Below are 24,021 nucleotides of genomic sequence, written 5' to 3'. Positions count from 1 at the left end.
AAACAGCCGAAATGCAAGTCACTTCTCGCTGAAGAGACCTGCACCTGCTCACCTCCCATGGTGAATTGGCAAGTGTTTGCGATGAATGCCATGGCTCCCTTCCACAAAAGCATTCGGAGGTTTATGGTACACGGAGGCCAAAGAACCAATGTGGCAGATGAGCTCATCCAGGAGGGTAGGTTCAATGAGGTCTGTTTCCTCAGAGATCAATGGCTTCTCAGACAACACTACTTCTTTGGCTGTCACAGGGTCAGTTGAAAGAAGGCGCCAATAAATATAACCCCGATCTCGAAGGTCAGGATTATCAGAATCCTAAGGAGAAGCAAAGGCAAGGTGACTTAGATGGACCTGTTCTCCACAGAGACACCAAGGTGCCAGACTTACTGTCAAGGCACTGTTGTAGTGACTTATTCAGATTAGCTACTAAAATGATATTTTACTGAGACTTAATAGTCTATAGTTATAACTATATGCCTATATTCTATATATTCTATATGCCTATATTCTCTATATTCTATATGCCTAATGTTTCAAGGAACTTAAACATATATTGAGATGGGCTAATGCCCAGACTCACAGTCCAAAGAAGAGAAGGAAAAAAACCACTTTAATCCAGTAACAGTTAAATGGCCTTGGGAAATTCAACTTCTGAGACCTATATGATAGGAGGAAAGAGAAATGAACCCCCACAAGTTGTCAACTGACTTCTATAAGCACAGTGTGACGTGTGCGATAAATAAAAATGTGTCAGCCTTAAAAAAAAATTTTTTTATTTTACTGGTACCGGGCTGGAGAGATGGCTCAGCCGTTAAAGGCTAGGCTCACAACCAAAAATATTTTACTGGTACCAATGTTCTACCTGCATCTGTGTAAGTACACTATGTATAAGCAGTGCCCACAGAGGTTAGAGGAGGGTGTCAAAGCCCCTGGAACTAGAATTACAGATGGTGGTCAGCAACTCTGTTGGTGCTGGAAATGAAGTCAAGTCCTCTGCAGGAACAGTAAATACTCTTAACCACCGAGTTGTCTCCTTAGCTCTCAGGTGTAAGCTTAAACAAAAAACCCAAAACTGCTACATAAGCCATATGTGGAAGTACACACATGCTGTAATTCCAATATTCAGGATACTGAGGCAGGGGGATTGCATGAATGAGGGCATCCAGGATATGTACTGAGTACTGAGCCAGTTAGGACTGCATAGCAAGACACCCTCTCTAAATTAATTAACTAACTAATAAAAATTAATAAATGTGGCCATGAATATTGGCAGGAATTTTCTTGTCACATATTATGCCTTACATCTGTTTTCCTAATTCATTCCTTAAAATTGTTACTTATAAATATGTATCTACTTGACTACAATGTACTATGTGTATACAGAGCCTGTGCAAACCAGAAAGTTGTATCAGATTCCCTGGAACTGGAGTTATAGACATTGTGAGCCCCCATGCAGGTACTGGAAATTGAATCTAGTTCCTTTACAAGAACAGCAATTGCTCTTAACCACTGAGCCATCTCTCTAGCCCCATAACTTCCTTCTTGATTCAAGTAACTGTATTCACCTCCTGGAGACACTGGCTAAGTCTCAGTAATAGAAAGAGACTACTACAGTGCCTGACTCAAGAGCTCATAGAGGTAAACAAATTAAAACAACAACAGCAATCCCGGAACACCCAACAACTAAGCATTAACCAACATACAAACGTATGTGCCTTCAAAAAGAGTAGCACTTGAATTTAGTGCTCCGCCTGTTCTAGTTTTAAAATAATTTTATGCATATTCATGGCTTAAAAATTATAATCTGCTGAGTGTAGTGGCATATACCTTTAATCTCAGCATACAGGAGATAGAAGTTCACTGAGCTCAAGGCCAGCCTGGTCTACATACTCAGATGAGGCCCTGTCCTGAGAAGAAAAAGAAAAGCTAGCAAACAAATTTGAATCATGCCACACCAGATTTATAAGGGTACAAAATAAAAAAGAAAATCTTTGACAATTATCCAATCCCTTCCTGATCTCCACCCTCCACTCCCAATAACCATGACTAGTGGCTGTATGTGTCTGTCTCGATCAAAACACATGGTTTTGGCATAGAAACTAGTTCCATATTATACACATTGCTCCATAAGTACTTTCATACACATAATAAAAATTAAAATAAAATTCTAAAATATTTCCCAGAGCACTTACAAGTGAATTTTTAAGTAATTAGTAATAAGAAAATGATAGCCCAGAACTGGCAAAATACTATAGAAGGGGTTGATGTTTTCATAATATACCATTAGAAACAGAAGAAACAGACAGAAAAATGGTTAATTTGTGAATCAGATTCCATGTGTAGATACACATCTTAACTGACAATTGTGTTAAAGCCAGCTTGTTCTCAAATTCAATTCAAGACATTACCAAATCATCATATTACACTATAAATAAAAAAAGCATGGGGTTGGGGATTTAGCTCAGTGGTAGAGTGCTTGCCTAGCAAGCGCAAGGCCCTGGGTTCGGTCCTCAGCTCCAAGAAAAAAAAATCATTTTAATTTTTATGGATCTGAATGGTAACATGATTTTTTTTCTAGTGCTAAAAACTGAGTATAGGGCCCTGGGTACTCTAGGCAAGTGCTATATTTCCCAGCACTTTCACATATTTTCATATTATCGATAATATATAATCTAAATCAAATTTTCAAGATTATCACAAAAGCTGGGGTCAGCCAGAATAAATTTTTGTATTTTAAAATTTATTTCATGTGTATATGTATGCTCATGAGTGTGCATATGTACCGCATACGTACAGGAGCCTGCACAGATCAGACGAGGCGTGGGTTCCAATGAACTGGGGGGTACAGTTGGTTGTGGACCACCATGTGGGACTAAGAACCAAAATTGGGTTCTCTGTGAAAACTACAAATTCTCTTAACTGCTGAGCCACCTCTCCAGTCTCAACTAGCTAAGCTAAAACTTGTGCAAGCCAGATACAATTTTGCACAATCTGTTAAGAGGCGTCATTTTAGTATTTTCAGAACTAAACCCTGCCCCAAATGAACCTTCTTGAGAGGTGTCCTGGTTACTTTTATTTCAACTAGAGTCATATGAGAGAGAGAAGCTCAATTGAGAAAATGCCTTCACAAGACCAGACAGTAAGCAAGGATTTTCTTTTTTGTTTTTTGTTTTTTGTTTTTTTTTTTTTTCTTTTTTTTGGAGCTGGGGACTGAACCCAGGGCCTTGCGCTTGCTAGGCAAGCGTTCTACCACTGAGCTAAATCCCCAACCCAGCAAGGATTTTCTTAATCACTGATTGGTGGGGGCAGGCTCAGCCCATTATGAAAAAGGCCAAGCCTGGGTCGGTGGGCCTGGGTTCTATAAGAAGGCAGGCTGAGTAAGCCAGTGAGCAGCACCCTCCAAGGCCTCTGCATCAGCCCCTGACTCCAGCTTCCTGCTGAGTTTGAGTTCCTGTTGGCTTCCCTCAACAGACTATGGTTCAGGTGATGCAACAATAAAGCCTTTCCTCCCCTCGTTGCTCTTCATTGTGGAGTTTACCACAGCAACAGCAGCCTTGAATGAGACAAGACGTACCATCCAGTCTAACCAATGGAAGCTCTCAGATCTCTCACCTGTGTGGCCAAGCTCAAGACCTGTTGGACCAGCTCCTGTGTTTCTGATGGCTTCTTGAGAAACAGTTTCACTATGGCGGTAAGCAACGTGAGCTGCACCTAAAAAACAAAGTTCGACATCATCTCCAGTTCCTATTTCCTCAACTACGAATCGCTGACGCTGATTACGAGATGAGGGGCTAAAGCTGAGCCAATGTAACAAACAGCAGCCAAGAGCAGTCGCTGAAGTCCGAAGCCCCCTGACCATCACAAGCCTCTTTCTTTCCAGTTGCAGCTTTGGTATCAAAAATGGCTTGTTTCTGGGCCAGATTTCAACTGTTCTTTCTTTTTAATAATAAAAAAAATTATGATGATGATGACGTGTCTGAATGCATGATGTGTGTGCATGCATGTGTGTGCATGCATGTGTGTGCATGCATGTGTTGCAGTGCACTCATGGAAGTCAAGGACAACTTCCATCATGAAGTCAGTTCTGTCCTTCCACCTTTACACGAGTTCCAGGGACCAAACTCAGATTGCCAGGCTTGTGCGGCAATGACCTTTACCCTCTGAGCCAGCCTTTAAATGTACTGTTTAAAGTACGCACACAAAGAAGACAGACTGGCTCTTGATTAAACCGTGTTTACTTTGGCCAAAGCTAACAAGTTTGAAGGACTCATAAAATCGTTTGTCATACTGGGATAAGAGCCAAAACAAAATTGTGTCAGATTAGAGCCAATTAGCGGGAGCCTGCTGTGCCACTATTAATATTAAGCCTATTAAATTACTATAATGGATGACATACACAGACTTCTATTTGCTATGAGCACAGATGCCAGGGAGAAAGGGCTTAATAATCTGACTGCCTTCTCTGGGCCTTTGACTCTGATTTTAGTAGGAGAGAGGGACAGATGGGGAGAAATCTAATCATCTATAGACAATCTTTTCAAACCTCGCTGTGCTGTATTGTAACAAGCAACAGCAAATACCAAGGACAATATGCAGTCACCCTTAAGTGACGGAAAATAAGAACCTCGTGACTGCTCGCCATCACTGCAGGGAAGCTCGCTCACTTCAGGAGCAGCACCCGCAGCAGGTAAGAACTGACTTGGTAGATGCTTCTCTCTCTCTGGGAGCGCAGCCCTCAAACGTTCCAGTGCCCAGGCTAGTCTAAGACCCCTGCTCTCAGCTCCGCAGCTATTCTACAGAACAGTGCTGACCAGAGGGTCATCCCTTCTGAGAAGAGGAAACCACGACAAACACACACACACAGGAAACTAGCTAACATTTTACCTTCTCCGTCCTCACTGTGGGGCACAGGATGGAAGAGACTTACCTGGGTGCTTTCATCATGAAAACCTTCCAGGAAGCTCTCTAGTAACTCATCGGCATTATCGATTCTTTCAGCATACTCTCCTACAATCCAAATCATAGCCGCTCGGGCATCGGGTTCATCCAGGGAGTCCAAGTTCTCACACAGCGTGGCGATAATGCTCTCATACCTGTTACGACAGATGCACTAAGTAAGAACTGCATTTAACAGCAGAAGCTAAAGCAAAAAACCATGCACAAGGGACTCCAAGCCACAAAGGTTTTTACTCGACAGAAGGTAGTAAGTCAAAATTGTATGGCTTAAATTTTTCTTCAAGTATTCTTTAAAATATGTTTTTATTTAAAATTTTATAGTTTTGTATATATGACCGTTTAGCTTGCATATATGTGTGTGCATCACATGAAGGCCTGGTACCTGCAGAGGTCAAAGGAGGCACTGGATCCCCTGGCAATGGAGTCACAGATGACTGTGAACCACTGTTCTTCAATTACGGTTTGTTGTGTTTTGTTTGTTTATTCATTTTGTTTTTGAGACAGGGACTCTATGTAGCTTGTTGTCCTCTAATTCATTCTATAAATCAGGCTGGCCTTGAACTCAGAGATCCACCTACCTCTACCTCCTGAGTGCTGGTACTAAAGGTGTGTGCCCACAAAACTAGATCAATTATGTTTTAGTAACTAAGCTTTCAACTTTTATAAGAGTTCATGAAATCAGAAATCACAACTGTCTCGTATTGCACTTCTTCTATTTTTGGGTGCAATCCTTAATGGCCTGCTCCACTTTAACCAAGGCAAGGTCTCTCTCTCTAAAATAAGAGCTCTTAGACACAGCTGGTCTAGCCAGCCAGCTTGCCCCAGCTATCTCCTGCTTCCTGGCACTAGGTTCACAAGGGTGCCATCAAGCAGGCCTGACTCTTATGGTAGCAGGGATCAGAACTCTGGTCCTAAAGCTTATACAGCAAGTGCTTTATCTGAACCATCTCCCCAGCCCACATTTACTTTTTACAAAAGAGATCTTTATGTTCTTTCTAATATAATACACTAATGACCTGCTTCTAATAAGAAGTTCAATAATTTATTTTTATTCTTATAGATCAATGGCTCTCCCATGTTCATCATGCTAAATCTATGTCCTTCACTAACATAATTTAAAATTTTGTTTTTTATTACTAAAGACTGAACCTAGGATCTAGCAATGAAAGGCAAACTCTTTCCCAGTGAGTGCTATATTAAGTCTACTGTTTTCTTGTTTTAAAATGGGATCTTGCTAGGTTGCAAAGATTGGCTTGAACTTGTACTTGTCCTGCTTTGGCCTCCTGAATAGCTGAGATTATAGGCCTATGTCACCAGATCTAGCTGGCGGATGTGATTTTAAACATCAGACTGAAACAAATTAATGTGGATAACTAGTATACTAAGGCCAAGTATCTGCCCTATTCCTACTTATTAAACCAGACTTTTGACTATTTTCTTGAACTTAAACTGTCATAACCCCTTTTTTACACAAGTCTTACACACCTTTCCATTGAGCTTTTCCCCCCTTAACCTATAAAAAAAGTTTAGAAACCCGATCCTTCACTTTTGGGAGGAGTTCAGTAAAAGGTTGTAGTCCTCTTTCTAAATAACACTTCTCGGGGTTGGGGATTTAGCTCAGTGGTAGAGCGCTTGCCTAGCGAGCACAAGGCCCTGGGTTTGGTCCCCAGCTCCGAAAAAAAGAAAAAAAAAAAAATAACACTTCTCAGAACAACAACAAAAAAAAAACCTCACAACAAAAACACAAATCCCACATGAATTCTGGACTGTGTGTCTCAGAATCAAATTATTTTTGTTTTATAAACTAAAAGGTCCCAACCTGAAAACTTTGTGATGTAAAACTATTCTTATACAATGCTTTCCCACAAGGTAGTGGGCCCTATGCAAACTAAACCTCGTGGCTGCCCCGCTTTTTTTAAGAAGAATAGCCTCTTCTAAAGGCTACTCATATAGATATGACTCATCTATCCTATTAAGACCATTCTGAGGGGATAAAGTACATAATCATTTGCCTGACATAAAAGTGTGTGTGTCTAGACAACTAGGAAAGAATAGGCTCCCTGTTCAATGGTAACTCTGACCACAAACAATCTTATGTGTTTGACTTAGTCTATGCTGAGAGGCAGTAGACGCTTAAGCCTGTCTCATCTCTACAAAATAATAAGGTAGCTATGCACAGTGGCTCATGTCTGCAATCCCAGCACATGGGGCCAACTTGAAACTCCATTCCCATTTTTAAACTAGAAGTCTTAGTTTGCTACCCGCTTATGTACCTCTGACATTTCATTAAAAAGAGCTACTATGACCAGTTATATTAAGAAAAACAATTCTTAATTATTAAAAGTCAATTTCAAAGTACCTTACTTATATGTTTCCCAAATGATTTGAGAAAGACAATTACAAGAATTTTGACATACTTGTTGGGGTATTTTCGGAAGATGTCCCTGATGACAACAATTGCCTCTTGGACCACATAATTTACTTTGGTCTGGATTAGATCAAGCAGTGTGCTCACACAGCGTTCTGCTGATTGCTAGGAGAGAAACATCAAAACGTAAGTCAATCCAGTAACGCTATCTCAACACAAAAAATAAAAAAGAAACATACATTGACTAAGTCAGACAGGCACTAAATTTGCTACAGCTCCAAGTATATCAACATTAAAAATTCTAGGAATATACCAGATTTTATCATTAGAAAACAAATTGAAAAAGGTTTTGGTTTGGTTCTTTGTATTTTGCTAAAAGCAAACCTAAGGCCTCGTGAGGCTGGTCCAGAGCTCTACCACAGAGCTCAGAGCTCTGTCTGTACCTTCCACAAAGTTCTGTTAAACGAGTAAACATTAACCTGGACAGCTGGAAAGATAGAACTAATAATAATAATAAATAAGCCAGGGAGGGTATGAGTAAAGAAAGGTAATTAAAGAACACATCAAAATCGGGGGTCCTTACTGGAATTCTTAAGTAAACAAAGACCGAATAGGGTTTTTCTGATGTTTCTTTACTGGTCTTTCCCTCAATCCCGCCTCCCTCCAAACCCTCAGCCCCACCTCTGCCCTGTAGCATCCAAGAAATCTGAGCTCCGGTTCTCAAGATAGGTCAGCAAGTACTCTTAATCACTGAGCCATCTCTCTGGCCTCCTGCACAGTGTGTTTCTAAACTTCCTTCAAATTTTGTATGGACTTACAAATATAAATTTTTCTCTCAGTTATCCATGGCTCAAAATATCCTAGAAGAGTTTCTTTTTTTTTTTTTTTTTTTTGGAGCTGGGGACCGAACCCAGGGCCTTGTGCTTCCTAGGCAAGCGCTCTACCACTGAGCTAAATCCCCAACCCCGAATAGTTTCTTTATTGCTTTTCTGAGACAGGGTTTTTCTACGTAGTTCTAGCAGTTCTGGAACTTGCTCTGTAGACCAGGCTGGCCTCAAATTCAGAGATCTGCCTGCCTCTGCCTCCCAAATGCTGGGATTAAAGGCATGTGTCACCACATCTAGCTTCTATTCATCTTTTATTAATTAAATATACAATAAACTGATAAAATAGATTTCTTAATACTGTAACTTTTTTTTTAAGGACAGGATCATGAGAAAAGTCCCCAAAATTCAATGACAAGTCTGAACAATTATCCCTCTGAACTATTATAGGTCATTACAGGCCTCTTGTCAGGATTCAAAAGGAAGTACATAATATCATCTAAAACTTTTGACTCTCATAACCCTCCAGATTTAGTCATCAAAGGGGGATGGAGGTATGATGTAAGTAAATCACTAAGCTACAAGTCCAATCTAGACTCTAGGAAAGTCTATAAGTCTAAAAAGCAATTAATAAGTGGTACTGTATTAGGGCCAGCCAGATGGATCACTGGATTAAAAAAAAAAAAAAAGGCACTGGCCACTAGGCCTAGGGACCTCAGATTGAGCCCCAGGAGCCTCATGGTGGATGAAGAGAACCAATTCTTACAAACTGTCCTCTGACCTCGATATATGTACCTTGGCTCATGCTGCCTCCTCAAAAAATAAATATATAAATACAAAAAATAAATAGGTAGTATCAAAAAAGTTAAAATCAAAACAAAATACAACACCTAAGGACATACATTAACCAAAAGCAATGTGTGGAAAAGAAAACGAAATGAAAGTCAGGCACAGTGGACGACTAAGGCCAAGGGAATGTGAGTTTGGGACCACCTAGGCTACACAGTAAGACCCAGTCTTAAAAATTAAAACTGACAAGCATCCCAAAATGCTTAGGGAAAGTGGGTGTGTTGAACAGGTAAAAATCTATAACTAAGAAATCAATAAATAATAACAAAATTATTTATAGATATAGAAGTATCAAAAGAAAAATTAAATTAAAAAAGAGTTTAAAGTTATACTTTTTGGGAAGTGGGTCTAGGTAAAGAAGGGAAAGAACCCGGGACAATTTTTGTTAAAAACTCTTTAATCTGGGCCTGAGAAGGCTTAGGGATTGAGAGCAGTGGCTGTTCTCCCAGGGGACCTGGGTTAGAGTCCTAGCACACACATGGTGGTTCATAATCTACCATCTGAACTCTAATTCCAGGGGGTATGAAACCCCCTTCTGGCCTACACAGGTAGTTGGCACCCGCAAGGTACAATGCAGACAAAACACCCATATACATTAAATTAATTTTTAAAAATTTTATTAAGTATATGCTTTAGGGATGAAGAGATGGCTCAGTAGTTAGGAGCACTGACTGCTCTTCCAGAGGTCCTGAGTTCAATTTTCAGCAACCACATGGTGGCTCACAACCATCTGTAATGGGATCCAATGCCCTCTTCTGGTGTAACTGAAGATAGCTAGTGTACTCAGATAAAATAAATAAAAACGAGTATTTAAAAAAAGTGTGTGCTTTATTATTTTGATAAACTTCAATGTACATACCCTGTAAAATAATGAACACTCAGAATCCCATACGTGTGATCTCATCTCCTCAGGAGCCTTACCTCCACTTTGATGGCACACCGTCCAATGGCCCTCACAGCTTTGCGAACAAAGTCCACATCAACTTCAGTGGCATATTCCTTCAGTTCTGCCAGAACCTGTCAAATATCCAAGAAGTGGGTAACCTTTAAGGAGTTCCAACAGCAATTCATGGCCTTCTGAATGCAGATCTTAAGCTCTAAGCTGGCACAAACTTAGGACGGCTTAAGGTCTAACCTGAGCAATGTTGGCTTGGGATGCAAGACGAATCATGATGTCTAACTTCTCTAGTTTAACATAGATAGGATCATTGTACTTCACAAAGAAGACCTTGATTTCCTGCTTCAAGATTTCAGGCCTGTGAGACACAAAATACAAGAAAGGAAGGTGACGGAATGTATTTACTGGCATATCCTACTCAGCCTGTATTAAAATCAAGTCATTCTTCCTGCCTGGCCTCTTCAGAGGGAAAACCCTCATAAATGTCCTGTCTGAGCCTCTACTGTGCCTCCCTCCCACCCCACTATTATGTAACATTTTCATTTCCACAAAGTAAAGCTCCTGTCAAGCTCAGCGCTTAGCCCGTTCTAGACAAGCGTTCTGCCGTGAGCTACACTCCCAGCCCATCTACTCTCTCCAACTGCATCCTTTAAATATGAGGGCATGTGTCACCGCAGAGAATGGCCGAGGAAGAGCGTCCCAGCTCTCAACACAACTCTCCATGGGTTAGCACTTTCAAAGCTACCTGGCCGGAAGCTATGCTGCACACCTTTAACCCCAGCTCTGGGGAGGTAGAGGCAGCAGATCTCGGTGAGACGGAGGTCAGCCTGGTCTACACAGAGTCTGTTTCAAAAATAGAAACCAAGCAAGCAAAGCCAAAACAGCCCTGAGCTGCAACACTAGTTAGTTACTGTGGAAAGAACAGAAAGACTGTAAAGAAAGGCTGTTCTTGGGCAAGCTGAGCTACTCTGTAACGTTTCGCTTCCACACAGTAAGGAATGAAGAGCACCAGTCTATGGAGCATTGATATGAAGCTTAATTTCAAGATCACAAACATTTTAAAGTCACCAAGTCACTATTTCCCACCTTTTCTGGACAATTAGGTTGATGTTCCTCAGGGCAACATACTGCACTTCTGGCTCCCCAGAGAGCAAAGTGACAAGTGGAGGCGCTAGCTTCTTTAGCAGCATATTGTAGTAGTCAGAGTCCTTGGGTAACAACTCTAGAAACTTCATCAGAACTTTTACTGCTGAAAGCACCACTGCAGAATTGGCATGAGAGAGCCGAGGCGTCACTCGCTCACAGATGCTGGGGACAGAAAGGGAAAATTAGCATCCAGGATTATGGTACCTTCGCTTGACTCAGTCCATCAGTAATGCCAGCGCTCCATGGCCCAGGTAGTAATAAACCAAAGATCCAGTTAGAAAGTCAAAGCCCCATGCTTAAGTCAAAATGGGATCCAACACCCAAAAGCCGCATTCCCAGCAAACTACAGGCAGAGCAGGGGCCTCAGCAGACTCCAGAAGCCAGCAACAGGGAGATCAGAAACCAGAAGGAAACTAGCAATCCCCGAGGCTCGCACTCACACCAGTTTCCTTCTTGTTTTCAGTCCTCTGTCTCCCCACATAATGTTAGCGCTCCCTGCCTCACAGCTCATCTCTACCCAACCTACAGAATGTCAAATCAAGCATTCAAAATATTAATCATAGCGAAAGGTGTCAACCACTTGGGACTTGGGGAGGAAATGGGATGGCAGGAAAAACTACACAACCTCTTGTTTTTAGGCTAGTAAGAAAGACTCAGAAACAGATGAGGGTTTGGTTTTGTTCTCTGAAATCAACCTAACTTTGCTAGCTCTTGGGCAACATCCTGAGTGACTCCTAAGGTTACAAGATAAGCAGCTGCTTACTCTCTTCCTATGGGCATATGGCTGACTCCTGATTTCCACCAGGCCTTTAAAACAAGGTCCACCTTCCTACAGAGACCTTCTTGATTACTGCTCTTTAAGAAAGTATAATTTCAAAAAATAAAGTGAAATCTTGCTGGGTGTGGTGTGCACAGCCCCAACTCTAGTCCATGGGAAGCAGTGGCAGATGGATTTCTGAGTTAGAGCCATGTAATACACAGTTTGAGGCCAGCGAGGGCTACATAGTGAGATCCTGCCTCAATAAACAAATAAACAAACGAACAAACAGATACAGAGGCAGGAGGGTCACAAGTTTGTGGCCAGCTCATGCTACACAGAATAGACCCTGATTCAAAATAAACTACGTGTGTGGAGGGCAGTCTCTTTCTTCCCCCCCCCCCCGCAGAAGCTTTTTAGTTTATTTTACCCTCAGAAATTTGCATATCACAGCAGAACATTAAGTCACCGCAGAGCTATTCCTTTGGCTTTTTTCTAATCCTACTCTAAAGTATCTGCCATTCCTTAGAGCCTTACATTAGCTTTAGTAATGAATATGAACTATTAAACAGTTTACGGAATATCCATATTGTGTATACCCTTACTCCCACTCTTTAGAATAAATGGTGCAGGAAGGCCATGATTTTTGTCTGTTGTTCACTCCCAACCTAGAACAGAGCCCAGCACATACAATGGACTTAAGAAAGATCTGCTGAATTAATTATTAACTCAGTGAACTAATGAGTGTAATATGAAGGGCCAACAGAAAATAAAATTCTTGGTAAAGTTCTCTCCAGAATATAACATATTTCACTGGTGGAAAGGAACTACCAGCAGCACTAGTTAAGTCTAGAAGGAATTACTTCCCAGACAAGTGAAGAGAACTTACATTCTAGTAGCTTGGAAATCAGCTTCAGCCAGACAAGGAAGGTTCTTATCTACCATAATTAAAATATGTCAACTTTAATGAAGAGCCAGCAATTCTTCAGAAGTACTTTGTCTAATACAGTGCTTTTAAATACAACATGTCAATTTAAAAATTGGTAGGAACTCCAACTTTGTAAAGTGAAATGTACTTATGTACATATGTTAATGACATTCGATAATAAAGTTCTGACAGTCAAAGAACGTTTGCAACAGGGAATGGTGAAAGACTGAGCAGAACAATCAAGATGTGTTCTCAAAGCCTTAAATGTAGTCTAACGTGACTTCTATATACAATGGCAAGACACATAGATGTTGCTGACTTTAATATACTTGTCCCAGTAGTAAATTATAGGTATTATTCAGCTCAATAATTAGCATGATGAAGCTAACAGGATAGACAGTGTGTTATTATAAGGGCACACATTCATCATTTTTGTTTCCCAAATGACCAGGACCTGGGAGACCAGCAACAACATGAGGGAGGCTTTAGCAGAAGTATTCATAGAAACAACTAAACTATTTTTGTGTGGTTTAGCAGTTACAATGTGCCTTAGTCCAGTGAGAAAATATGCTAGGGATAGCAATGTCCCCCTAATTTTCTACCTTCCTCAATCTGACAGTCTCTCATGCTAAGAGCAGACATTAGACATTATTCAGTCAGGCAAGACCATCAGCTGATACCCACACAGACAGACTGACCTCTGAGCTTCCCGGTCATCTTTAGGGTTGTAATTAGACAGGCAGTCCAAGATGAAAATCTGGCCCCACTCAGTGCACTCATTCAGGGCTGTGAGCAGCTTATTGATATTCTGAGGGTTCAGATCAAGTAAGTTGCTGTTTGGGTGAGACTCACTGATCTCAGACAATGCTGCTACAGCATTAGCCACCACCTGTGAAAGAAACAGAGAATGACTTTGATATGCTCAGAGAAACCAAACTGACACACAAACAACCTTGGTAGGATCACAGATCTCAAGTCACTCCTAAGCATTCTACCCAGTTGGACAGAAAGAGATGGGCTGCTTTCAAACAGGCACTAACCCAGCAATGATAGCATACACAGCTTCCAGGTAGTCAGGCACTCCAGAATTATAGTAATTCATGTATTAGCAGAGTCGCAGATGAGTCACAACTGAAATGTTAACCACTGCAGCAACACTCGAAACTAAAATTATGACGAACCAACAGCTATAAAAAAATGAAGCTAAACTGGGTGTTAGCTCATACCTCTAATCCCAGGTCCTTTTCAGCTTGGAGCTATCACAGCTAGCTAAAAAGTGAAAGCCCCAGGCCAGCCTGGGCTACAGAATGAGACCACACACACACACACACACACACACACACACACACACACACAAATAATAATAATTAATAATACATTAAATAAAAAGTAAAATCTTAATAAATATTTGCCTTATGTAACCGAAAAATCTAGGTCAAATTATATGTGCACATGGACAGCAGGGAGGTGACACTCGACTGTTCAGTATTATCGCACAGCTATGAGCAAGGTAAACGGACCTGAAACTAGAGCTCATTAGTACGCAATGCTTGGGGAACACACAATCTTTGTACCATGCAGATTGTTCATCTGAAAAACCAGGGAAATTTTAACAGATTAATTTTAACTTGAGAATACAGGTCCGATAATATTAAGAAATTTTTTTTGGGGGGGGGGGGCAGGGAGGCTAGATGGCTCAGTGGTTAAGAACAGTGGCTGCTCTTTCAGAGGATCCAGGCTCATTTCCCAACACCTACACAGTAGCTCATAACTGTCTATAACTCTAGTCCAAGAGATCTGACACCCTCACATAAATGCACATAAAATAAAATTAATTATTTACAAAAAAAGTTTATGGGGCTGGGAAGATGGCTCAGCAGTTAAGAGTACTGACTGCTCTTCCAGGACACTGGTTCAATTCCCAAGACCCACATGGCAGCCCATGATTATCTGTAACTTCAGTTGCAGGGGACATGACACCCTCATACAGACATAAATCCAGACAAAATACCAATGCGCATAAAATAAAAATAAACTAAATCATTAAAAAAGAAAAATATTTTTAAAAATTTCCATGCAAGGCATGATGGTGGCACATGCCTTTAATCCCGAGAGGCAGAGGCAGTGTTGAGTTTGAGGACAGCCTGGTCTACCGAGTAAGTTCCAGGGCAGTCAGGGCTACACAGAGTCACCTTGTCTCAAAAACCCAAAAATCATAAAGCCTATACAAATTTACGGTAGTATTATTACTCTAACTCATCAAGTAAAAACTGAACCTTTTTGCACTTAGATCTCTAAAACTGGAGTGCATTTATAATCAATCATGGCATTTCTCTCTGGGCGCCATGCTTTGCCTGTATGTACATGTGTACGCCATGTGCCCCTGAAGGCCAGAGGAAGTACTGGGTCCCCTGAAGTGTGGCCGCTAAGAACTGAGCTTGAGCCTCTGGAGGAACAGTAACTGCTCTTAACACTTAAGCCCCTTCTCCAGCCCCCAGTAACCCTTATTTTAGTGGAGGATGCTTTTCATAAGGATACAGAAACTCATCATATGTATTATATTTCATGAAATTCTACATCCAGTGAAATATGGTTTTCCAATGGACCCTTCCTTTGAGACAGTAAGAGGAAAACTGCCAGCCTAGATGAGAAAGCACACTTGCACCTTGATCTACTGATACGGGAACTGTGCAGCTACAAACAAGGTCAGTATCTTAAATAAAAATTATAGGCTATTTTTAATGTAACCGACAATACTTAAGGTTATTCTAAAATTTCAAAAGCACTCATACACAAACACCATAATAAAAATACTATCCTATGGCTCTGTATAAGTATGTTTTAAAGTATATTTTACAGCAAAGATCGGAGGTTAAGATTAGCATGATAAGGCTGACTATAAATATTTCATAAGCTAAGTGATAGGTATCAAGAAGCAAGCTTTAGCGAGTACATACTTTAAAAAAAATGCTCCCACTACCTTAATTCATAGTTGATTCCTACTAAAGCCCCTGGCAAAAGCTTGAGAAACTGAGTTTTACAGTTAAGCAAGAGAAAACCATGATGGCTATAACCTAGATATAGACATCAGTTTTACTGACCACACTGCCAAGGTAATCTGCAGAGCATACCAATCATGACAGCAAACACAGAAAGCAGGTATCGAAGAGACAGTGACTGAACACACAGTTTAATTTAGCAATATCCATCATTATGTAGAAAACAGAAACAGAATTCCCTTGAGCTATAGTTTGGTGATCAGAACAAAAAGTCCCAGATGAAAAGAACCTGATTTATTTAGTAAATATTATAAGACACTACGTTGCCACAAAACAAATCAGACCGACTATATCATCTGTGACAACACACATTAGCTTCTTCTCAAATGCCTTTGCTCACTCCATAGTCATGCATGAGATTCATAACGCTAGGATATATAAAGAATGAAACAATGCCTGTGACCCCAGCATGGGAGGTGGAGGTAGAAGGATCAGTGGTTCAAAGTCATCTTCAGTCATGTAAGAAGTTTGAGGCTGGTCTGGGGAACATGAGACCCTGTCTGAAAACAAACAGCAGCAGCAGCCCGCCCCAAAAAACAATAATCATTTCCAGATACTTCACGTGCAGAGGAAACATCTCCCATGCATAGCATGCTTAACTTTATTTTAGAATAAAAAATCAAAATGTCGTGTGTCGCCTGTTTATTTTGACTGCTTTGTCAATGCATCCAATATTGGTTATCAGTCCAAAACGAACCTCCTACCATAACCATTTCTGTTCATGTAACCCCCTGTCCGTGTGTGTGTGTGTGTGTGTGTGTGTGTGTGTGTGTGTGTGTGTGTGTGTGTGGTGTTTAAAGTTAAAATACAAGGTTTGGTAACAGAAAATGTAAAAACCATGAGCACTGAAGGAAGTAGAAACATGGAAGAACAGGATACCAAACACACTGAGGATTTGGAATCCCCGTTACAATTGCAGGCCATTAGAAATTAAAGAAAGTGTGTAATGCACGGATGAGGTGTACGCGCTGATGCTTAAGTAGGCAATGTGTGATCATTATCATATACGAAAGCAAATACTGCAGTCAGTCCAATAAAGACATACAGAATGATCAGATGACAGGACTGTGTTGAACAAAGCCTGAGGGAAGAAGGTGTCACTGGTCAAGTCGCCAACCAAGTGACAGGGCAGATGAGCCACCCACTCTCCCAGCCTGCAGCAGACTTCCTGTCCTCTAAAGCTCCCAAAGGTGACTTCTACCCCTCTGCTGTCATCTTCCAATCAATTCAGACTCTTGGGCTTCCAGAAATCACCCAAGGCAAGCCCGAGATGGAGTGTTCCGTATTCTCATGGTCAGTGAATCGTGCTTCCCACAGTGATGAACCTGAAGTCTGTTACACTGCATCTGAGGCAGATGAAGAAAAGGACTCAGGGCAAGTGGGCAGCTGCTGTTCACCAGGCCTCTTTCTTGTCAAAGTTTCTACTATCTGTATTTCTTTGAAATTTTGGACAATGGTGCCTGTTTTGGAAAATAAAGTGGAAAAATAAAGCACTAAGTTAAGAGTTCCCTCTTCCCAAAGAACCTTCTCCAAAGAACAATACAATATCAGTTTGGGACTTAGGGGCAAGTCCCCAAAGAGCAAGCTCAATCTTGGCAGCAAACATCCTAGTATCCCAACAGTGACATAAAAGTGACCCCTTACTCTCAGTGTCACTGTGTTTCAGAACTGTTAAGACAAGTCTAATACTTCCTCCCTGAAAGATTACCCTTTATCTTAGGAACACTGCTATAATCTCAGAAAAAGAAAGAGAATGTAAGAAAAAAAAGACCTTAAGGAAGTTTTCTCTAAAAGTAAATTGATAGCCAAGTGTGGTAGTACACACCTGTAATCCTGGCATTCATGATGTAAGGACAGGAAAACCAGAAATTTAGAGCTGGCTTTAAGGAGCCCCTGTCTCAAAAAAACAAAAAACAAAACAAAAAAACAAAAAAAACCCAACCAAACAAACAAAAAACAAACAACCCAGAGTGGGAGGAAAGAAAACTGAGCTTTCTTGATACACAAACTGATTAAAACATTGGCATCCAGGGCTGGAGAGATGGCTCAACAGTTAATAGGCTGCTCTTCTAAAGAACCTGGGATAGATCCCCAGCACTCATGGCTCAACAGTTAATAGGCTGCTCTTCTAAAGAACCTGGGATAGATCCCCAGCACTCACATGGGTGCTAACAATCACACACACACACACACACACACACACACACACACACACACACACACACACACACACACACACACACGGGGAGGAGACTGCACATGGAGGCAGAGGCAGGCAAATTTCTATGAGTTCAAAGCCAGCCTCATCTACAGAGTAAGTTCCAGGACAGTCAAGGCTACCTAAAAAAAAATCCTGTCTTAAAAAACAAACAAACAAAAACAAAACAAAACAAAAAGGTCTCTCTATGTACCTGTGGCTGTCCTGGAACTGTCTATACAGACGAAGTGGTCTCAAATTCACAGAAATTCACCTATCTTTGCTTCTGAAGTGTTTGGATTAAAGACATGCATTAACCGGGCCTGGTCTAATTTTTTATATAAAAAAATGTTTTATTTTTAAAAGTCTCTCTCTCTCTCTCTCTGTGTGTGTGTGTGTGTGTGTGTGTGTGTGTGTGTGTGTGTGTGTGTGTGTGTGTGTATCTTCGTGTGCTTGTGATTGGGGGATCCTCAGAGACAAGAAATGGGTGTAGGAGTCCCTGAGCTGCAATTACAAGCAGTTATGACGTAGATACTGCTCAATTGGAAGAGCAGTGCACACCCTTAACCACTGAGCACCCTCCAGCCTGTATACTCCCATCTCTTGAGGGCAGTATCTCTCCTTTTCAGAAGAGGAAACAGGAAGATTAAGCGGCATCAGCATAGAGCCAGAATCAAACAGACAGCTAGGACACTGCGAGTCAGCTTTAAATACAGCAGTGAAACCAACTACAGGAAAATGAGGTGAGTAGTAACCCCAAACATGACAGAAGAGAAGATTACTTGCAGCAAGGCACACCAATGCTAGTCTCAACTGACATAACTCCAAGGGTTGCCAGCTCTTGACTGACATTTTATTCTCAGATCAGAAGATTCTGAAGTCATTTCTGCATGTTGTGCTGCTTCCTCTCTAGGAAGCCCTTGTGAACTGAGGACTCTAAGAACACTGTAGAATCTCTCCAAGTAGTCGTCCTTTTAGACCTCATCTCTGAAGGCGCAATGCTGCCACCCTGTGGGACAGCCTGAGAAAAAGTGGAACAAAATTACTCGAGCAAAGAGTAAAATTTCATGCCCATCTTTAAATAAAGAAGACAGATATTTCATAGTAACAGTACACAGATAATTAAAAGACTTTTATGTATTAAAAATATATACTATTCTGTAAAAATTAAAATGAAACATATCTAAGTGTGTGGGGTAAGCATACACTTAAATTTAATTCTTTATCAATATCCGTGAAGGTAGCGGTGTTGACTGAGTTTGGGACTCAGAACCAGGATGGAATCCTGGCTGTGGCACAACCAGCTGCACTGCATTGAGACAGCTCGATCTCTTAAGTGCACATATTAAACGCTGACATGGACCAGCTTCTACCTCAGACAGATGTGACAACTGAATGGAACATTTTACATGAAAGCATCTATCATTGTGCCTAGCATACGGACACTGCAAATTAAATTTCTCTTTCCAGACAACACAGAGCGGCAGTAAGCCTCTGGAGCTTCTGCAGTGAGCTGGAGCTGGTACGTGAGGGCTCTGACACTGGACCTCCGATGTTATTGACCGCTCATGCACTTGGTCTACCTGTTATTAGCATCTGATCTCACCATAAGAGAAAACTAGGGCACAAATTCTAGCATTTTACTTTAGGTTACTTTTCAGTAATTGTAATACTGTGTTTAAGATTACAAAGTAGAAAGTACACTAAGGGTAAAAAGTAGGGTTCCAGATCAGAAGGTGGCATCTGTGTGTTTCCTGGCTACCTGAGGATGCCTCTTTCACCTCTGCACTCTGGGCCCTTCTGCAGCAGCACCAAAGAAAACGTCATCACCACCGGGAAGGCTCCCGGGAAGGCAGGTGTCTGGTCACCAAGGAGACACCTCATTTGCTTTCAAATCTGACACATGCTCTAGGGAAGGCTATAACACACAGACAACAAATGGTCTAGTGGGTTGTGAAGAAAAAGACCCCAGTGGGAGAGACCACCCAGCACGGGTGACTTTCTCATAAACTTACCAAGTACTGTAATTTTTTTCTGTAAATCTCCTCAAACATATTTTTTAAAATCTTTCCAAATCAAATTTGATGTTTATAAAAGCAAATTAAAGAGTGTCAGCAATAGCCAGGAGTGATAGCCATCCCAGCTCTCACGAGGGCGAGAGAGCGAGGCTAACAGTTCACAGCTGACCTAGGCTGCATAGTAAACGCCAACACAATCCGGACTGTGCAGTGAAAACGGACGACGACGATGATTCTCAGGAACATCAGTTTGCTATACATGATGATGATAAAGTAAAACTTCAATAGAAACTATCCAGCAATGCCTTCAATGCCAGCCAATGAAGGAAACAAGTAGGACTAGAATACAGTGATAAGTTACTGGATCTGGCAATGATAAATAAAGTCCATTATTATATTTGCATGAAAAGAATTATGCTCTGCATAAAACACCAGTCCTTTCCTCTGCAGAGAAAGCTTGAACAGACCAGGCAAGCTAGGCATGTATGCTCTCAGATGATCTGATAAAGAAGTTCTAGGGTTTCAAACCCCATCCCCTCCACCAAAAACGAACAAACAAAAAACCCGACTGCTGTGTTTCCAGTTCTTACACCTAGAGTTTAATAGGTTACATAAGGAAGAATTTACATGAGTCTGAGATACTTTTTCCCCTTCCACCTAGAATTGCTTGTAGGAGTTAAAATATATTTTTTGCCCCAACCCATTCTTAGCTCCACTGAATATTTAATAGGTTTCCACAGGGTGGAAATTCTGCCTACCTAGCTGGTGCTCAGGTGACAGGCGCTTGATCCTTGGAACCCACATGGAGGGAGAAGAGACCCACAGTACACCATGGCACACATGTACCTCAATTCACACAAACACGCACGTGCATGCGTGCACACACACCTCAAAACACACATACACCTCAACACACACCCTCACAAATTAATTAATTAAAAAAGCACAGATTAGTATTGCCAAATAGCCTCTTTACTTACGAATCTTTTTAAAAGGGTGCCAGGGAGTGAAAATAAAATTCACCAAAAGCAAAATCAAAAATCAAAACAAAACAAAACAAAAAAACAGTGGCAGGGTGTAGTGGTGCACGCCTTTAATCCCAGAAGAGGCAGGTGAATCTCTGTGATTTCTAGGCCAGCCTGCTCTACAACTCAAGTCCAGGACAACCAGGGCTACACAGAGAAACCCTATCTTGAAAAATAAAGGGGGGGGGTGACACCTTCCAATCCATCTGATGATACTTTATCAGAAGTCATTGCCCTTCCACATCTACTTCTAATCTGACAAAGTGGCTGAAAACTCCTGACTAATACTCAGCATAGCCTGTACCCTTAGAAAGTATAAGGTATACGCTTCCTCCTTTGACTTTCTGCTACTCTAGAAGGATAATAAAGCAAAAGCCAGAGAAAGATGAACAAGTAACACTTCAAAGAACAGATTTGAACAGAATTTTTGCCAGGAAAAGATGAAAAGATGATACCTGTTTCAGGCAAATTCTAACTCACTCTCTCTCTCTCTCTCTCCTCCCTCCCTCCATATATATATATATATATATATATATATATATATATATATATATATATACACATACATACATACATATATATATATGAATTCAGCAGTAAAAAATAACTTAATATTACTCACTGACTATCTCTTACTATAATTCATCTTCAAAGAAATACTGTGCCAGACAAGAATTATTTAGCAGGCTGTGATGACCTACGCCTATGCTGAGGCGAGGTAGCAAAACTTTGTCTCAAAAAAAAAAAAAAAAAAAAAAAGTCACGTGGTGATGGCATATGCCTGTAATCCCAGCTCTGAGAGATGGAGGCAAGAAAACAGGAGTTCAATGCCAGCTACATAACAGGTTAGAGGCGATCCTAAATACTGAAACCTTATTTCAACACACAGAGACAGAATGTTGGGGGATAAACTCTAAAGTAAGTGGGTAATAATCCTCCATGTTCTTAGTACCAATCTCTCAATTTAAACGAGTTTAATCTAGTAATCATTTGGAACGCAATCTCCTTTTATCATATATAGATGTCAAGAAGGAAACAAACTCACACCCTGAAGTAGGACTGTAGGTCAGAAACAGTATACTTACACAAGGCTCCGGGTTTAACCCTCAGCACTGACCAGACCAAAGGAATGCAAAACTAAAAACTGTAAGTGCTACGTTCTGGCTGCTAAGTACATAGAACATAACCATTTTCTACCCTGGAGTTCTTTGAGAGTTCATTACAATAGTTGGTCAGTAAAACTTACTTTGATGCAGTTTTAGAAGAAATGACCACAAACGACTACCTGAAAAAACTAATCCTAAAAACAAAACAAAATCACCTAGGGATATGACATATACAAGCTATACATCACACAAAACTATTCTCCACAAGTACCCTGTAGTCAATGTCTCCAACACAATGCTTGTGTTAAGCATGCCTTGAAAAGGGCTCACTTTAAATGTGTCTCTCTCTGTAAAAGTAGAAAGTATTACCATTGGGTTTGAATCTGCTATGAGATCCCGCAGAGAATCCAGAAATCCCTGATCTTCCACCATCTGGGCATTGATATCATGGAGTTTTGCCACGCATACTGCTGCTGTTTTCCGAACATAGGGGTCTTCATCCTTCAAGCACTTGCGGAGGGGTTCACAGAGATACTCTGTAATCTTGTCCACCCGGATGCATCCCATGGTTCTAACTGCCAAGGCTCGAATCAAAGGATTGGGGTCTTCACAATCCTAACAGAGCAACAACAACAAACCAAGCACATGAATACAAGGTGATTACAAGTAAACATTACAGCTGACATAAACCATAACCCATGGTTCTAATATTCTACATAAGAATCCAATCTCTTGGTACTCCTTCCTTTCCTAATGGTCTTAGTTGTCTGCTCAAGAACCTAGAAAGAATTAATTAATTAATTAATTAATTTATTTATTTATTTATTTTAAAGAAACTTATCAGGGCTAGAGAGGTGGCTCAGAGCACTTGTTCTTGAAGAGGACCCAAGTTTGATTCCAAGCATCTACATGGCAACTCACAACTATCCATAGTTACAGTTCAGGGGATCTGATGCCCTCTTCTGATCTCCACAGGCACCAAACATGTGTATAGACATGGATGCAAACAAAACACTTACACACATCAAATAAAAGATTTATGAATGTATGCAGGTGTCATATGCTTACTTGTGAACACACGCCCACAGAGGCCAGGAAAGGGTGTTGGAGCCCCTGAAGGTGGAGTTACTAGGGGTTATAAATTACCCCATGTTGGTTCTGGGAACAGAACCTGGGTCCTCTGCAAGAGCAGCAAGTGCTTTTAACCACTGAGCTATCTCTGCAGCCCCAGAAGAAATCTTCTAAGTGGTGTATACACACAATGAGGAAAGGTCCAATAGGATTAGATCTTGGGCAAGGCAAAAGCCTAGTAAGTTGGCACAGTCATTCCTAGAACTAGTGAATTTGCCCTAAGAACAGAAAAGATCTTTTTCTTCTATTCTTTGTCAGAAAAAAAAAATACAACACAGACAGAATACTGACAAAGAATACTTTCTTCTAATACCTATATCAAAAATGTATTCAGTCTGGACAAGGTGGTGCACCCCTTTAATCTTAGCACCCAAGAAGCAGAGGCAGGTGGATCTCTGAGTTTGAGGTCATCCTGATCTGCATAGTGAGATCCTGTCTCAAGCAAAACAACAACAAATCTTTAAAAAACAAAACAAAAAGACAAAAAGGAAGGAAGGAGAGAAGGAAGGAAGGAAGGAATGAATGCAAGCAAGTAAGCCAACAGTAGTAGTGCAAGCCTTTAATCCCAGCACCACGGAGACAGAGGTAGATGGATCTCTGTGAGTTTGAGGCCAGCTGGTCTATATAGCAAGTTATAGGCTAGTCAGGGCTGAACAATGAGACTCAGTCTCAAAAAGAAGAAAGAGGGAAAAAGATCTCTTTGGAAAAAAATCCTACAAAAAGAAAATATTTTTCAGTTCAAATTCAAACAGAAGTTAATTC

General features: G+C 40.9%; 1 protein-coding gene across 15 annotated transcripts in view; it reads right to left on the bottom strand.

Moving 5' to 3' along the window:
• The window catches only part of Ap2b1 (adaptor related protein complex 2 subunit beta 1), a 105,623-nt gene that overhangs the window by 59,483 nt on the left and 22,119 nt on the right, over positions 1–24,021 (bottom strand). For all 15 annotated transcript variants that reach the window (XM_008767937.4, XM_063268347.1, XM_017596973.3 and 12 more), the window contains 9 exons: positions 22,498–22,743; positions 13,422–13,612; positions 10,979–11,200; positions 10,130–10,250; positions 9,916–10,011; positions 7,371–7,486; positions 4,925–5,090; positions 3,610–3,708; positions 53–312 (listed from right to left, as the gene is read on the bottom strand). In XM_008767937.4, coding sequence (XP_008766159.1) covers positions 53–312; positions 3,610–3,708; positions 4,925–5,090; positions 7,371–7,486; positions 9,916–10,011; positions 10,130–10,250; positions 10,979–11,200; positions 13,422–13,612; positions 22,498–22,743 — 1,517 coding nt within the window. The remainder of the gene's footprint in view (positions 1–52; positions 313–3,609; positions 3,709–4,924; positions 5,091–7,370; positions 7,487–9,915; positions 10,012–10,129; positions 10,251–10,978; positions 11,201–13,421; positions 13,613–22,497; positions 22,744–24,021) is intronic.

This window comes from Rattus norvegicus, chromosome 10, assembly GCF_036323735.1.
Source record: "Rattus norvegicus strain BN/NHsdMcwi chromosome 10, GRCr8, whole genome shotgun sequence".
Lineage (NCBI taxonomy): Eukaryota > Metazoa > Chordata > Mammalia > Rodentia > Muridae > Rattus > Rattus norvegicus.
This window is presented reverse-complemented; position numbering and strand designations above follow the sequence as displayed.